General features: G+C 40.6%; 1 protein-coding gene across 1 annotated transcript; it reads left to right on the top strand.

Moving 5' to 3' along the window:
- Positions 1 to 2,917: 2,917 nt before the first annotated feature.
- LOC133393309 (uncharacterized) lies at positions 2,918 to 3,275 on the top strand. Its single transcript, XM_061657768.1, has one exon. The coding sequence runs from the start codon at positions 2,977 to 2,979 to the stop codon at positions 3,247 to 3,249; it is 273 nt and encodes a 90-aa protein (XP_061513752.1). The 5' UTR covers positions 2,918 to 2,976; the 3' UTR covers positions 3,250 to 3,275.
- Positions 3,276 to 16,592: the final 13,317 nt, after the last annotated feature.

Here is a 16,592-nt window from a genome sequence, read left to right as displayed (position 1 = left end):
GTGAACATGCTAAAAGGCGGGTTTATTAGCTATTTCGTTCGTCGAACAAAAATCGTCGCTCATCAGTGAATAATTATTTTTTTTTAGATATAAAAACTTTGTGGACCGAAAAGTGGTATAGTAATGTCCCAAACGACGCAAATGCCTTCAAAAGCTCCTAGACGAGGTCTAAACGATTCAAGCTCTCAGTCTAATTGCAATATCCCAAGCGCAACAAATCCACTAAACGACTCCTAAACGGGGTCTAATCGACTCCAGCTCTCAGCCTAAAAGGAATCTTAAAATACTCCGTTTAGCAGACGGTAAATGACTGCTGTATTTAAAAAATAACAAAAAGAGGGTGCCGCAATTTTTTGTGAAATTTGGTAGCTAGTGGAGCCATCACAGTTTCGAGAGCATTCGAGTTCTTGCTTTACTGTGAATGATGATCACATTAAAGTAATATATCGCTAGAACTAAAACGGTGCTACAATTGACTGTGAGCGAAATGTCTCACTAAGATCGAGCGACGAAGAACTTGTCGAATTTTGACTGTGTATTAGGATTAGAGGAAGGCGGTCATAGACCGAGTAACCTGAAGAACGATTAGCCATCTGACCATGGTAGCAAGACGTTCTCAACCCAGAGTAGACCAGCAAGTAAGATTATGGCTATCTTGGTAAACAAAATTGAACTTCGGGCTAACTGTATACCTGAAGCATATCGAAGCAACTGGCAGGCAACCGAGAAATTCGGCAGAATTGAAATAGATTTTCATTCGGCACTTACACCAATATTGGGCGAGAAGTCAACATCTTAACAACATATCAATCAAGATACAAGTAAGCAACACGCTCATTGTATAGCCCTGGAAAACTATTTAACTCTAATAAATTGTCAATATAACTTCCTTCTTCTAATTGGTATAATGACCTGCGTGATCATACCGCCGAAGTACACAGTGTTGTGTCTTTGGCTTGCTCTCAGGTACTTTATTACATACAAAATTACAGTACACATAATAAGTATAAACTCACAAGCACAATACACATTAAAATACTCGGCCGCGCGCCAGCCGTACCGTGCCCTGCCGGGAGCCCTGCTCGACCGGCTGCTCGCAACACTTGCTTGTCCGAGCGCACAACACACACTAAGCGGCCCGCGCTTAGTGTGCGTACGACAGTGTGCTTGACTCACTGTCGTCCCCTGGACATTGACCAGTGGCAGCACAACTACCACGGCAAGTCCAGGGGTCGGCACGGCTGCCCACAACACACAGGCTTTCGAGACTTATAAAGTAACAAGTAGTGTGATATCCATATGAGGCTTGAACCCACGAAGGCCATGTTGAGCGTTGTGTGAGTTGGCGACTGTCTTCTTTTTCTCCCTTTTCTTCTTCTTCTTTGGCACAACAAACGTTGTCGGTCAAGGCCTAGTACCACTAGTGGGGCTTGGCATTCAATGAGTTATTGATTACCCTTAGCAGGATAGTCAGTCCTACGTACGGGAGCACGGTCTAATGGGGGTTTGAGCTGTATCACGTCGGCTGTACCACGTCTCAAAATGATTATTGTGTTAATACAGGAAAGAAAAAAAAGGAAAAAATATGTTAATATGTTTTTTTATTTCCTTAAGTTATTTAAATTATTTTGAAACAACGCCTCCAAACAAATTACTCGCTGTGAATCAGATACGAGCAATCTAGGTAGTATCCGGGTTGGCATTCAAATGAGCCGCAATTTGAGCCTCAAATGGTGTGCCGTGATTCTTGCTTTCTCCTTACTAGTAAGAGTTAGACGGTCGACCAGATGCTTATGCTACGGTTAGAGAAACGAATGCAACCATCAACCCTCACGGGACTACTATTCCCACTGTATTAAATCCACTGGTCCCCCAAATCGATAGACCTTACGCAGTTGCGTTAAACTCGCCACTAAAGCCGTCCTTCAAAATGTTCCATACGTTTCTATTAGCACAGCAGATTTAACATGTATTTCCCAAATATGTGGGGTACGCAAGCTGGTACTTTTGCTTGCATAGATGGTTTTGCAACGACAGACAGCCACACTGCGAGAGATTTGTGTAGAAAACCTACTAAACAGTGAATACTTCCGCCTCTTTGCTTGCTACACGATCGCCAATGAAGGTTGAATGACACAATAGAGGATGTACCGCACCGAACGTTGCCACGTTGTAAAGCAAATAAAAAGCAGTTGTTAACGAATCAGGAAATATACCTGTTACAGCATAACATAATGATTTTAAGCCAGGAGAAGTGTAGCAAAGGTCAATGGAGGAAACATGGATTCGAATCAATCTACTGCTTTGCAAACTTAAAGGCCAATATACAAACTGTTATTTATTTTAAAATATTTGCATTTTGTAGAATTGTTGTTCTTTAATATAAGTGCATTATTATTGTGCTTTATTAACTCCAATGGGATGGAGTTTATTTTTTCTTTTAAAAAAATCCTAATTTTCGGTGAATTTTTATCAGCTTCGGAACGTTTAAATTTTTATTTTTCTTACCCAAAAATATTTTGCATTTATAACATTTCAACTACTAAACCCGATCGACAAGGATGTTTGTGAGAATAAGACAGTATACGCAAAGAGCTGTTTTTCAAGTGGAGTGGTTTTTGTGTTTGTTTATCTTGTATGGTGTCCAAATGCTTACCTAAAAAAACAGATCTTGTTGCTACCACGCTATCCTACATTGACGCGGGTCGTTCGGCCGACATATGGTAGGCCTGTGTGATAAAAAACATCGATACGGAAATCTTTCTGGACGCCTAATACAAACACACGGAAGCTAAATTCTGTACTTCCCATATCATCTGAGCAAACACTACTTGGCCGAAAAGCTGTTAAACTTACTCAAAAAACAATTTTGGAGGACATCTTCACTTGCTGGATGTAGTATAAAAGCATAGGCTCGGACTTTTCGAACGATCATCAGTTGACTAGTACCCAACGCTCAACAATACAACCGTCACCATGAAGTTCGCTCTTGTTCTGCTTGCCCTGTTCGCGGTGGTGTGCATCTGCCAGGCTTACCCACAGCCTGCCGAGGATGCGAACGCTCAGGGAGCACAGGCATCCCAAGGAGCTCAGGCATCTCAGGGAGCTCAGGGACAGGAGCAGGCTTCTAGTTCCAAGTCCGAGGCCGAGATCATCGCTGAGCTGAAAGCCAACCCGAAGGGACGCTTTTGGGGAGCGCTTGCTAGTATCGTTGGTAACCTCGTTGTAAACTGGATCAACCGTGGATAAGGTATTAAAGCAACGATAGAAACTTACATATCAGTCTTCACTTTTTGAACGATAGTGCGATATCACTTTACTTCACACATAAAAAATTGTCTATTGACTGTTCCTGCATAGTTTTCAATTTGTCTTGCCATGTTTTTACATCGGACAAACATTATTGAAGCAAATACTGATCAAACTCATTGAATTGAATCTCCATAATGTGTCAACTTTTGAGTTGGTGTCCATTAATTGGCTCGTTTCTTTCCTAGAAACTGAAATCGGATTTGATTTTAGTTACAAGTTCTTATACAAATACCATACAAAATGGGACATATTGAACGCATATGTGCTATCGTGTAGACACAACTCAAAACAGTAAAATAAATAAACAGATCTTGTTGCTACATCGCTAGCTTTCATTGACGCAGGTCGACATATGTTGCGTTCGTGCAATAAAAATCGATACAGAAATCTTTTTGAACACGTTATACAAATCCACGAATGCAAAATTCTGTGCTTCTCATACCATCTGAGCAAACTCTACTTCATCGCAAAGCTGTTGTGCGCTTTGGAGGACATCTTCCCTTGCTGGATGTAGTATAAAAGCATAGGCTCGGGCTTTTCGTACGATCATCAGTTGACTAGTACCCAACGCTCAACAATAAAACCGTCACCATGAAGTTCGCTCTTGTGCTGCTTGCTCTGTTCGCGGTGGTGTGCATCTGTCAGGCTTACCCACAGCCTGCCGAGGATGCGAACGCTCAGGCACAGGCATCTCAGGGAGCTCAGGGACAGGAGCAGACTGCTAGTACCAAATCCGAGGCCGAGATCGAGGCTGAGCTGAAGGCCAACCCGCAAGGACGCGTGTCAATTTTCACCAAATTTATTTTTGACATCATTGCAGGCTGGATCAGCCGTGGATAAGGAATAAAAGCTCACTAAACATCAACACTTTCTTTATGTGTTCAACATCGTTCAGTGAAATATTCGTTGCTGCTTAAATACTTTGAACGATAGTGTGATATCACTTCACCTCTTAAAAGGGTTTTGCAAAGTAAAAGTTTAGAAATGATCCTACGATTGATTGACTGTGTCCCAAATATGTTTCAATCAGTCGTATTCTATTCTTATAATCGAGTCGACCTCGAATTCTGTGTATTCATTTGTATGGAAAAGTTCACGTTGGAGTTAATTTTCTCGACTCGAATCGAATGTCTTACTATTTTTAAGAATTATTCGAAATTGCTTTGTAACTTAAAGATGATTCCGATCCGGTCTGGTCGTACGACTTCACAACATGCAACACGTAGGACTGACTATCCTGCTAGTGGGGATAATCCAAAAGTCACTGAAAGCCTAGCCCAGTAGTGGTACAGGCGCAGGCCTTGACCGACAAAGATGTGCCAAATAAGAAGATGTTTCAAGTCAATAAATTGTGAGATCAACTATCACAGTTTTGAGGAATGGTTGATCAATCATGGAATGGTTCAAGCACAAGTGAGAAAGTGTCAATAATTCGTAAGATGAACGCAAAATCATTTGGAGACTGCAAAAATATTGGAGAAGCCAGTAATATAAAGTTGCTAGCGGTATATTATTTAACGATCGTTAGCTTTTCGAACGTTTTTATGACACAAAAATTCTTCAGAAAAAGAAAAAAAATAGGCCACGTTCTGGCACCAATCGGACATGACATGATAGGTTCACAATTTGACAATTTGTTCGATGTCTTGTTCGATTGGTGCCAGAGTGTCGGGTGATACTGTATCAGATCAGACCCTGCCATCTTCTACTTGGTGTAACGTCCTGCGAGGACATACCGGCCTATACAGAATTTCGTGATTTTTTTCAGTACCACGCAGCCGGATAGTCAGTCAAAGTCCTTTCAACGGAAGAACGAGTTCATTCTTGATTTGACTCCATGACGGACATGTGGACATTGAAGCTGAGAGATTGAGTAAGATAGAATTCGGTCAAACTTTACAGCGCACACAGTAGTAATGTGGCACAATTCCAGAATCTGTCCAGCAAAATCAATTCAAATCTACAACTGGAGTCGTTCAAACGTTAGGATCCAGCGATCCACTTCAGACATAATGCGATAGAGATCTTAAAGTAAAACATCTCCATTGAAGAAAGCTTTGCTAAACACCATAAATGCAACATTTGTGGAAAAATGAAATATTCAATTGCCACTGGCACTTCCAAAGCTGTTTTGACAGAATTCTCGCTCCGTTTCTCTGCTTTCTCCATTCAACGAGTGAACGAGTAGTCAGACAACAACAAAAGAATGCATCTGCAGCACGGCATGCTTCGATTCGTTAGCTCGTCAGCATTTCGATACAATCCACCACCACCAACACCACCATAACAGAGTTTACGCCAGCGATGCATCCCGATGCTCCCCCGGATGCATTCGAAGCATCAGGTGGTGAATGTAAAATTCAATATTGTATCCATCCCGGCCGCTGCCGGTTTCGCCTGTGATGATGGTGTAGGGTGAAATTGAAAAACTAACGCAATTAAAAGATGAAACCGGCGCACTGTAAGTGTACGAGGCGAGGGTAACAGAGTTAAACCATTTCACCACCGTGGTCACCGTAGCCAGCTACCAGCTCCGGCTAGGGGTCGAGCCATAAAGCTAGGCGAGCATAAAATTGACCAAAACTGTTCGCACAAAGCGATTAGTACGGTTGGTAGTCAAAGTGGTAAATGAGTCTTTTATTTAGAGTCGACAATGGTATCGCTTTGAGGGTTTGCCCTCGGTACGGCAGTTATTAGGAGAGTGTGACATCGTTTATCCATTTGTTGTGAGCTAAATAGTGATTACATGCTATTGTTTATCGATTGATTGTAGCCATTTGATGAGCGATAAAATGAGCATCTTAAGCGGGCGCCTACAATGATGTATGGGATGAAGTGAGACGATTTTTTTTAATTCGATACAGGGTTTCCCACGATTTACAGCTGAGTTCCAGTAATGTTTTGGGTGCGCCTCACGATTTATGCACCGTATCTCATAGATTATTGGATCAATTCCATGGATTTATTAAAAATCATCCCATTGCAAATCAATAAAAATGATCCAAAAATTCCGGCAATCGCTCCATGAATTGTGGGAAAGTCTTAGGAAAGCCTTGTAGATGTCACAATACTGGTTAGTAATGAAAAGATACAAAAATCAATAATCATAAGTTTGCCTACATTTTATGTTTTACTTGCCTTAATTTAACGGTCAGAGCTCCTGAAGTTATGCAAACATGACGCTGTTGTCCTAATATTAAATATGATCTCATTTATGTACGTAAAATCAGAACTATGTTACAGAGTACAATCAATTAAACAATAACAAACAAAACGAACACTCGGGAGCTATTTGAAGCTATAATTAAAGCCTCCCACTTAAACATGTACGCAAACGAAGCCATAAAAAGGAATCGATTATCCTAGCGTACTGGTTTGTCTTATAAATGTTTGTCTCACTGTGAGCCTTGGAAGCTGTTTTGTTGAACAAAAACTACTAAGTACAAGTTAACAAATGAGCCAATGTGATTACTAAGGCTTCGTTTTTATAACAGGAACTATACACCAATAATGATAGAAAATGGGTTTAGGTAGGGGTAAAAGTTGGCAACAGAGAGGAGAGTAAACCTTAAAGACAGGCATTCATGCAGTAAAATACGTCACACAAGTTAAGGACATATAGGTTATATTTTGAATCAAATTCTGAGCAAAACATAGTTTCAAATCAAATCAACTAAATTTCTGAGCACATAGCGTTTGTATCAGTATTATGTTTTAAAACACAAAAAGTACCGAAAGCTTTCATTAAAACAGTGTTAAATGGTTTGTTAACAAGAAATCTGTTTAATAATCGGTCACCTAGAGAAGCGACAGCGAATCCTTACAATACGGTGGCACCCTGCTACCCTTTTTCGAGCCGTCTGTTTGCTTGCCTGTGATTCATTATTTCCCCAAATTCCATCACCACCATGGCGCCAAAGGACATTATCAATCGTGACGTTGTTTGCCTAAATCTTAGTACGCTTCTCGCCCTCAGTTTCGGGCTGGTTAAAAGGGGTTAGTTATGTTTGAATGTAGCCACGCCATGGCGGAATAGGAAGGGGAAGAACCAAAACGAAGGGTACGGGCGACAGGGGGAGCGGTATTGTGAGGTCGAGAAATTGAATCCCTGCTAAGTCGATTATTGTGAAATTGAAACTTCATTGTTCGATGCTAATTAGCGATCCAGTGTCCGTTTTGGTACGGTTCGCCCCATGGTGCCCAGTGCTAATTGATTGCGGCAGTGCTGGTAGTGCTGTTGGTTTGGATATTGGTTGTGATCGGACGGCACACGGCCGGGACGCATGATTGATGACAATCGTAGGAAAATTATCCACCACGCTTCACCATTCCATGACTACTGTGGCGCGTGTGGCTGAACAGGAATGGCCACCGAGGAGAAGAAAGGCTGTACACGATAACAATTTGATGTTGGCCGCTTTGGCAACTGGGAAGTGCAGATAGAACAGGGTCTGGTGGGAAGCTCCTTGTGGAAATAATAATAATCAAAACCCCAAATTCGTTTGGCTAGGGATTGTTTTGAATGGGTTTTGTTGTAAACCGATTGCCTTTGATTGCGGTAGTGGGACATTTCGTAGTTAACAGGCTGCTAGTGGAGGGTAATGAGCAGAGTGTAATTTTAGTCACAAATAGTGTGGTTTCCAATTAAGCGCAAGCTTTTCAGCATTCTGAAACGAAATTAAGAAACCTTTTTCAAACCAGAATTAAGCCAAAAGCACCAATTATATTAGTGGGCAAATTAAAACAGCTTCTTGACAATTGTTCTTAAATCGTTTTATTTTGTTACTCATTTCGCTGCATTGTTTATGAAATAAAGCGTATTTTTGCGGATGTCTACAATTTTCTGCGACTATCTACAATTTTCATGATTTTGAGGCATAAGTATTTGCCTTCCTTTAGCTTGTCTTGTTACACGCCTGAAGGTATGCAATGTAACCAGCAAACATTGAATCTAGCTAAAAAAGCAAGGATACAACCACTCAGCATACTTTTAGGCGCTTTAGGCGCCTATATGCCCAATTTTTGGCTCCAACACAGCTACAAGATTTGTTAGCATTATATTATATTTCTTTTCAAGTTCATTAATTGCTATAAACTTTACTCGTTTAACAAATCAACTATTTCATGCGTTCTACTACCCAAAAATAGGAATTCTTCACTATTTAAAATATTTTATTCATATCTTTGTTACAGAGGAAGTTGCTCTGCTTAGTGTTGCTAAATCAAACGCTTGATACGAACTAGCAGAGAAAGCAGTCTCTCCTTTCAGTAGCACTTGGGTGCGCTACTTCAATTACCACGGTCCCGCTCGGTCCAACGAACCGATAATTGAGTGTCGAATTTTCATAACTTAATACATTCGATCAAAACGCCATAAACGACTCTGTCCGCCTCGACCCCGGCGGTTCAGTATTTGACTCACGCAAGCTAATCTCATAAGACATCAATTCAACTTCACCGTCGTTGCAGTACCACTCACGTCACCGGAGCCACAGTATAAGGGAGTGACTGCAGCAGTGACTGCAGCGAGGATATGAACCAGCGGAAACTCCCTTGCGCTAAACCGATAGGAGCAACTTTTTTCACAACGCACACAGAACGGAAAGTCTCACTTTTCATGTGCAGATTTATGAAGTTTCTAATTTCTTTCCCCCCTCGCACCAGCCAGTGCCGGGCTGGTTAGTTATTTTTTATACGTTTCTTTGATTTTTATTCACCTCCCATCGTGACGCGACTCGACACGAAGGCGGGGTGCATCATGCCACTAACCGCATACTCCATAACCGTCGCTGTGTTGATGATGGAAGCCCGTTTCAGCTAGGATAATCGGAGTATCGGGTGGGCCAGGGAGATGGACCGCTTTCCCGTCGGTTCGTTTTACCAGCGCGAAAGGATATTCCCATGCCGTGCCGGTGGGTCGAACAATAATAACGCATCAACGGGAAAAGCTGCGCCAGAGCTCGCGTCACGGGCACGGGGTGCTGGCGTGATAAGAAAAATACTATGAATAGAAAGCGGCAAAACTTGATCCGGTTTTTTTCCCCGCGTTCCCCTTTTGCTGGAGGAAGAGGTGGTATTGTACGGTCGCTTTTATCATTTGCGCCCAATCGAGAGGAGTTGGGTTGAAGTAGGAGTAGATGTAAGGGCGAATCAGTTTTCATCGATTTAAAATGGATGGAAATCTAACAGAGAGAGAGAGAGAGAGAGAGAAAGAATACAAAGTAAAACAAAATAAAATCACACAACAGCGATGGCGCACATATTGAAAGGGGCAACAGAAATTGTATTGAAAAGTTCATAATGAGATTTGAAGCGTGCCAAGACATACCGCATGCTTATACGCGCGCACACACACACACACACACACACACACACACACCTGCTCTCATAAAGCGTGTGTGAGCGAAAGTGATGCTCGCTCCCGTATTGCTTCCCACCATCTCCATTCTAAGGAGCCTATGGAAAATAAGAATACCGTCATCGTGCGAGTCTGTGTGTTGTGTTGTGCTGTGAGCCAAAAAGGTAGACAAACGCTTGCGCCCGCTGTTTGTGTAGGCCCGGCTGTATGGAGCTTAGGCCAGGGCCGTTACCCGCCATCGCCACGATGTAAGTAGCGTGACGCGCGAGTGGGTGTCTTACGAGCAGAGCGTTCGAATGACGTCAAACAATGGACGATTTACTGTTTTGTGCAATGGTGCTCCGGGGGGTTTGCTGCGCCGTCTGCCTGTACTGGGTGGGTGAACTTATAGTGGTAAGAGTTAAAATATCTTGAGAATTGTTTTAGAAACTGAGCTGTTCAGTGGCAATTAACGGTAGTTAAATAGATGGTTTAAAAATGACTTCGTTCTGTGTTCAAATTTCCCCCATCAGAGTCAAACGAATCAAAAGCTATTCTGCTGCAAATCAGTATATTGAGATCAATATTGATATTTGGGTCATAGGGAATATTTTTTATTTAGGTTGTGTTACTGTAATCAAGCAGATAAAATCTAAAAATGAATCGAAAATACGCTCAAACTCATCGTTTATCCCTTTTTGAGGAACTTGAACATTTCTTGCTTAACGTCCTAGCGAAACGCCTAAAGGTATGCAATTAGCATGACAAAACGTTAAATTCTGATTAAAACAAGTTCAGATGTATAAACAATAGATTGTATGAACAATAGAATTAAATAGAGCAAAACCACAACAAAAAGAGACCAAATAATCAATAATTATATTTAATATACTGTCTACATAAAATATAGCTGTAATACTCATATTCATTCAAAATTCTCATATGAATCTTGAACACGCTACACGAACACGAACACGCTACGTCTGAAACTTACTGATAAATGCTTCGAATCTCCTACAGCAATCTTACGAGAGGGTTTTTTTGCTCCCTTTTAATCCAACAAAATCCCATCGGAATCAGTGAGAAAAAAGCAGACGTTCGGTTTGAAATTAGTCGTACGTTTTAATCGAATAGGGCTTATGCATTAGTGCACACCTTCAAAATGTTTGTCAATTTCATTAGGCTCTGGAAATGTCTGTGTGCCCGTTAATAGACGCTGCCGCTTGTGCCCTAACTGAAAATGACCGTGCCAACATCCTCGTTAGTGGGTGATTAATTCATTAATTTTAAATATCTGACCCCTATTTGAAATTCGTTAATCGTGTCGTTTTGTCGCTGCCGTTCGTCCTGTCGCTTCTCGTTGATTGAGATCGCTGGCGGACGGTCGGTTGGTTGGCGAATTGTGGACGAAAAAGCGTATCACTTACACCAAAATTGCTGACAACTGCTGCGGGGGTTCACATTTCACGCCTGTCCGCCGAAGTAAATTAACTCCCTCGGCACTAATCTCGTGTCTCGAGGGCATCTATTACTCTCTTTTTTCGTTACATGCGAAAGGTCGGCATAATTTCACACGTTTTATAGATTCAGCTTTACTTGGGTCACATTATTTTATTTTATTGGGGAAATTGAAAAAAGTAAAATAATTTAAATAAATTCAAACTGAAAAACACGTGCTACGAATATAGTAATTGACTGTTACGGTATAGAAAATAACACCATTGTTCTTGTAATATCGTACTGGAGGTGGTATGTTACGCTACTGCAGCAAATTAATTACTTTCCACTTAATTGGATCTGCAGAATGACATTATTTTCTCTTTCTTTCAAACCGTTGCACCTACAGTGGTGATAATCAACGTGTGTCAACAGGCAATGTCGGACGCGAGCTCAAATGTCAGTTGATTAAAAGAAATGGAAAACAAAGCAGCGACAGTCGGTTGAGTGTCGGTGGAATTAAGTTTCTAACTAGCGTTTCATCAACAGACACAATCGATAATTTAATCAATTGCCTGATCAACCGGTACGTGCGGCGCTCAAGAAAGTGTACGGCACCATCGAGCTTAACGCACGATCCGCTTTCGTTACATTGTAGGAAAAGGCAAGTGAGAAAATAACAGTAAATTACATAATAACGCTTTCCACACGCCCGCAAATGGGCTGCCGGCTGAAGAAGGACAGTCGTTTGTGTGTAGGAATGCACTTTTGTTCGAAGTAAAAGAATGAGGTATGTACCGTACGATGAGAAGATTACTACTAAAGGATGAAATACTTAGCAGATTATTGTTAAAAGCGAATGAAATAGATTGTTATACTCCATAGCTGTGTTATGTTCGATGTGTTCCAGATAAAAATGTGTAAAAATTTTAAAACATAATTGATAACCTTCAAACTTGTGTTTGAATGTGAGCTATTGAAGAATTTCATAGTAGAAAGGATAACTCATATAAAACAACATTCAATAATTCAATCGAACTCTGGTTAATTCCGATAAATTAACAAACAATATTGCTAAAATGTTCTGAAGAAAATGTGCGGCAAACGCTTTGTTTTTATACAATTTATTATATATTTCCAAATTTTTTTGTGTGTTTTGCAACACATTTTACACATCAAAAAATGATTTGTCGCGGTAAATAGTATACAGTGCATGAAAAATGTTTAATTGCATACTTTAAGGCGTTCAGCCAAGTCACCTTCAATTGTTGTTATTAAGTGAAATTATTGTATTTTTGGAACTTCTTCGTCATATTTTAAGTAACAATCGTGGTCGGTCCTAACCAGGCTACGATTAAATCCCAGTACTGCGGCACCAGTCCAACGTTTTGGTTAAAATATTCAATAATCAATAATATTCAGTACATTACCAAACATTGTATTGCATACCTTTAGGCGCCCATGCTTAACTGAGCGAAGTTCAGTTTGAAATGACACACGAGTCGTTAATATTTGCATCAAACAACGTCAAAAACACAGCACTGCCTGAAGGAAAGTTTCCAGCTTCCAGCCTCACTACACCTTACAGCCCACGCACATTTACAACAAAACACTTAGGTGTTACACCCAACACACTCCCATTCTTCACACCCCTTTGAATCCTAAGAGGTGGTTTATTAGTGTAAAAAAAGGGGCGAGGTGTTGCGAGTAGAAACGTTTGTCTCCAGTTTGGCGGCAACGGTCCACGCACATACACACATCCTCACCGCTCGGGAAGGAGGATGTCATCATGATCTCGGAAGGATTTTCTAGGTATTCTCCGTTCTGTTTTCCTTCTCCCCCCAATCTAATACGAAACACTGTAGTAACACAGCAGCTTCTCCATCGAAGCCTCTCGAACAGCGTTCAGGGTGCAGCGTTCTTTGTGTTGTTGCTTGTTGCTGTAGTGTTTGCCTTTATCGGCCACAAAACCGGCACACTTTCACTAGGTGCATTCATGCGAGTCGCATCAACCACAAACTGGTTGGTACCAACCACCCCCTTTGAAAGGGTTTTGAAAGGGGTTCGGGTGCGCGCACATACATGTGTGTGTAGCTAGCGTTCTGGACGCGCGCGGTACACGCACACACGGTGGAATGGGGAGGCGCAGTGACGAGCGGGGGGATGCTGCCTCAAAGGTACATACGGCGAGGGGTGGCCGAAGGATGTAACAGTGAGAAAGCGAAAGGCACAACACTTTCCACCACGCTATTTTTATAGGCGAGGAAAATGGTTACAAATTATAATTCAGCATCATCGGAGATAATGAATCGCCAGTCAGGCGCCAACCGGAGGGTGCCAACACATGCACACAGCCACAGCTTGCAGGAACCGGCGCTCACAGCTTTCCACTGACATGGATATCGACAATTGTGGGGTGTGTGTAAAGTGTTCCGGTTCGCACAGCTTCCCGGTAGTGTGTACAGTACAAAGAGAGTGAGAGATAAAAGAGGAGAGATAGAGAAAGAGAGAAAGAGAGGAACACACTCGGTCCCATTTTGTGTGAGCTTCTAAACAGTCAACGCTGGCTGGCGTCGTACTTCGGGCGTAGTACACACCGATTTGGTCCGGCTGGTGATGGTGATGTTCCATCGTTCGGTTCGTTAAATTTGGAAATTATTTTAGTTTAGCATTTTGATGCCGTCCTCCGGTTGTGTCGATTATCATTGTCGAGTAGGAAGGGGACATTCTGGTTAAGGGGATGGTGATAACTGTTGCGTTCCGACTATGTCATAAACCCTCGAGGCGGCGATGGAATGCAATATTGTTGGCCCATTTGGGCAGGCGGGAATCATTTGACGGAGTGAAGCGTTTTCCATAATTTACTTGAGACTGTGAAGTTTTTATCACGATGTATCAGGAGCTTAAATCAAACCTAAAAAAGGAATGATAATATATCATCCATCAGTTGAGCAATTTCATTTTTCTTGTTTGTATGTTTGTTAAATACATGTGATAGTTTTGTCAATGGCGATTTTGTCAAAATACACTCATTTTCGAACACTTAAATTAAGCATCAACTTTTACTAAGCATTTTTTTTTATAATGCAATGTATCTAAGCTCATTTGACGAATTTATTTTATAAAATAATTGTCATTTGTGTAGTTTTATTAGTGATAAATTTTACTGCATATATTTATCAAAAGTAAAACAATCCGTAAAAATATGTTAAAATATGAACATTGAGTAAAGTGAGAGAAATTATTATTCACTAAACTTCACAGAAAGTATTAAATAATAATTAAATTACTCTTACATTTGATCTAATAAATAAATAAATCAATAAATAATAAAAATAATAGAAAAAAAGTTGTATCAAAACTTCATTAAATAAATGAATAAATAAATAAATAAATAATATATAAATAAAAAAAAATTAAACAAATTTAAAAAATAAACAAATGAATAAATAAATAAAATCATAAATAAATAAATTAATGAATAAAAAAATAAATTAATAATTTAATAAATAATTAAATAAAACGGAAATTACATAAATAAACCAATAAATAACAACATAACTAAATAAGTTGATAAATATAAATAAATAAAGTTGATAAATATTATAAAATAAACTATTTTCTTAAAAAGAAAGAAATGAAAGGTACTCCTAATCCTAGCATGATGCTGAATCTTATCTAAATTATCTTAGTGAATCTAAAATAATCTAAATTAATCTAAAGGAATTGTGAATTTGAGATGATTAAAATGAATCAATTTGCAAATCGTAGTTAATGAATTATTTGTTAATGGGTCAGTTCCTTTTCACACAGCTTTTAACATGTAGCCTATATAATTGATTTTTCTGCTCTGCTTCTGCCATGCAAACGATAATGTTCTCGTTATTACTTAATTTAATGCTATTTAAAGGTTTTCAAAGCAGTGAAATCATGTCCAAAAATGGAGAAAATACGTACAGTAAAAGACTTATTTGTAATGATATCACAATGTAAATGATAAAACATTCTTTTATGTAAATGAATGAATGAAGCAACATAGAGAAGCTTTTACATACAGCGCAACAGTATTTGAAACTGCAACTAGCTAGACAATTTGATCCTATCCCACCATCCGGCGACGCGATTGCTTTCGTTTGTATTCACAATTTTTGTCGATCAATTTCGTGCGCGTAAACAATCGGAAATTGCACACCGTTCACACCGCTTGTGGAAATTCCCCTTTTCCCCAAAAACCAACTAGAATGCGTTTGCTGACGCCATTACATTCTGGTTGCGGTTAAAGCTTTATCCTTTTGCCGCATCCCCGCAGCGCACAGAACGGAAGTGTACTCGCCTGCGACAAATTGGCGGTGAACTTTTGCTGCTTCCTCCACGTGAATATCCACTGCCACTGTCCTATACCACACGGCTTCACAGTTGCATCGTTGCCGTGTGGTCCGCCTTTGCAGACGGGAACTTTGCCGGGTTTCCTTCGTCGAGCGGCACTCGATTGCTGCCGGCAATATTGCAACATCCCAAAGTCAACAGACGCGTGCAGAACGCGAGCCAACTTCCAAGATGTGCAACCCGGTGGATCGGTGCACCGGGAAGCAAAGGAATGGTGGTGAGTGGGGGCGAAAAACAACAAGACATCATTTCCACTCCACTCGCACTGTCCCCCTTCCCCCATAAAAGCAAGACAAGCGTGACAAGCGAGCAAGAGAATGTTCGTGGGACGGATGTTCTTGGAGCACTTTGGAGCAGATCATCTGGGTGGGTTGTGAAGTTGTCCGACGCGAAGGCACCTGCAGGGCAGGAACAATATTGGCACAAGCTTATGGAAGAAAATATCGTTTTCGCTGTAGTGGTTAAGCGGTTTCCAATCGATCAAGCATGGTGTCGAGGAGTAGGTTAAGGAGGATGTTGGAGGTGAAAGCTAAGGGTGTCATTGTTTTTCTTGTTTGACGGTGAAACTAAAAATTAGATTGCGAAACGATAACTCAAAGTGGATCTGATGATATGGCACAAAAATGGAGTTGCTGGGAATGTTAAAACTAGAGAAAAGAAGTACACGTAAAACAATTCACTGAATTAGAAAGTAAGGTGAACTTTCAAGAAGGAATAGTTCTGATAGACCTGCAAAGGAATCATTCAGTTTCATTCTGGTTTCCCTCAGAATATGGTGCTGGATCGTAGTAGATACTGTATCGGTTCATGCACCGATACAGAGACAGAAAGTTGTTACAGTTGTAACAGAGGTACAGTTGTTAGAGTAGAATACAAAATGGAACAATTCCAGTACCAGAAAAGGTGGTGTAGTATTAGTTCCAGGACCGGTAGGTGATCGACATCATTATCAGTACTGTTATAAATTCAAAACCAACTCCGGAAGGTCTGATGCTGGTATAAATTCCAAAATTGTCACGCGTCCTGCAACAATTCTAGGATAGGTTAGGACCTCAATTTCAGGGTAGGTTACAGTACTAGTTCATGTTCAGGATCAGTCCCAGAACCAATAAAAGTAGAA

This window comes from Anopheles gambiae, chromosome 3 (genome assembly GCF_943734735.2).
Source record: "Anopheles gambiae chromosome 3, idAnoGambNW_F1_1, whole genome shotgun sequence".
NCBI classification, from domain to species: Eukaryota; Metazoa; Arthropoda; class Insecta; order Diptera; family Culicidae; genus Anopheles; species Anopheles gambiae.
The sequence above is the reverse complement of the archived record's forward strand: the minus strand, read 5'-3'. Positions and strand labels throughout refer to the sequence as shown.

What these genes read in the sequence shown, in the direction of transcription:
- LOC133393309 (XM_061657768.1), top strand. Translation starts at nt 2,977, where the DNA reads ATGAAGTTCGCTCTTGTTCTGCTTGCCCTGTTCGCGGTGGTGTGCATC.